The 970-nt window shown below is 47.9% G+C and overlaps 1 protein-coding gene across 1 annotated transcript; it reads left to right on the forward strand.

The window, feature by feature from the left end:
• The first annotated feature begins 456 nt into the window (after positions 1–456).
• LOC136153306 (spermatid nuclear transition protein 3-like) lies at positions 457–970 on the forward strand. The gene is made up of 2 exons (XM_065914981.1): positions 457–573; positions 755–970. Exons 1-2 carry the CDS (start codon positions 457–459, stop codon positions 968–970), a joined length of 333 nt encoding a protein of 110 aa, XP_065771053.1.

Consider the following 970-nt stretch of genomic DNA (forward strand, 5'->3'; position numbering starts at 1 on the left):
CCTTAAGCCCTTCAAGAACCCAGAAGAAGCAGAAGGTGATGTAGAGATGAAGTGCTTAGAGGACTCTGAAGGGATGAAGTGGGACAGAAAGGGTTCGGCAGATGTTCATGGAGGGATGAAAGAGGCATGAGTGTTGAAGTGGCACATATAAGTCAAAGGATAAAGGGAACGGAAAGGAAGTTTGAAAGTCATGAGGAGAAGCACCATGCCCCTGAATCACCACTCCCCAGAATCAGACACACAGACATGTCAGCAGTGGGAAAGTTATATCACAGCCTCCCTCAGCATCCACTAGCCCATGTTGATGCCCAGTGGTGCACCCCAAGCTACTATTGGCTGGCGCAGTGCCTAACGGACCAATCAGATTGAAGGGTGTGGCTCCTCATTGTCCTCAAAGGGTATAAATAGGGAGGTCAGAGGCTGCAAGTCTGGGTTAGGCCACTTCTTGGCACCATCATGACTAAGGCAACCAGGAAGCCACAGCAGTCAAGAAGAGTTGCAATGCGGTTTGCTTCAGGGAAGAATGGAACAAAGAAGACCCTTTGTCAAAGGAGGGGCAGAGGTGGTGTCAAGGTAAGATGATTCCAACTAAGCTTCCCATGTTCTCCATTGACTTTGCTGCCCAAGACCTCTACCCTGCCCATGCCTGCCACAAAAGCCCTCATTAGCCCACATCCCTTTCTCATGAAATCTCCCTTCCACCTCAGTTTTCATGTCCTTTCCTCAAAACTAATACCCCTGTCTTGTCTTCCAGGCACGAAATATGACCATGAGGGTCAGAAGACCTCTACAAGGTACCTTCAGAAAGAAAATCCGATCCTATGCCACTCAGTCGACGAAGCTGAAGAAGATAAGAAAAGCAAACTGTTTCTTCTCTCGCTATGGACATAAGAAATCGAAACGAAGCCGAAAAACGTACCAAACGATGAGGCAGAGTCAAGGAAGGAGGCAGAATCGAAAGAGAAAATAA

This window comes from Muntiacus reevesi, chromosome X (assembly GCF_963930625.1).
Source record: "Muntiacus reevesi chromosome X, mMunRee1.1, whole genome shotgun sequence".
Taxonomy (NCBI): domain Eukaryota; kingdom Metazoa; phylum Chordata; class Mammalia; order Artiodactyla; family Cervidae; genus Muntiacus; species Muntiacus reevesi.

Excerpts from the sequence above, each read along its gene's own strand:
- LOC136153306 (XM_065914981.1), top strand. The coding sequence starts at position 457 with ATGACTAAGGCAACCAGGAAGCCACAGCAGTCAAGAAGAGTTGCAATG. Across the intron at positions 574-754 it reads GGGGCAGAGGTGGTGTCAAG|GCACGAAATATGACCATGAG; the intron begins GTAAGATGATTC and ends CTTGTCTTCCAG.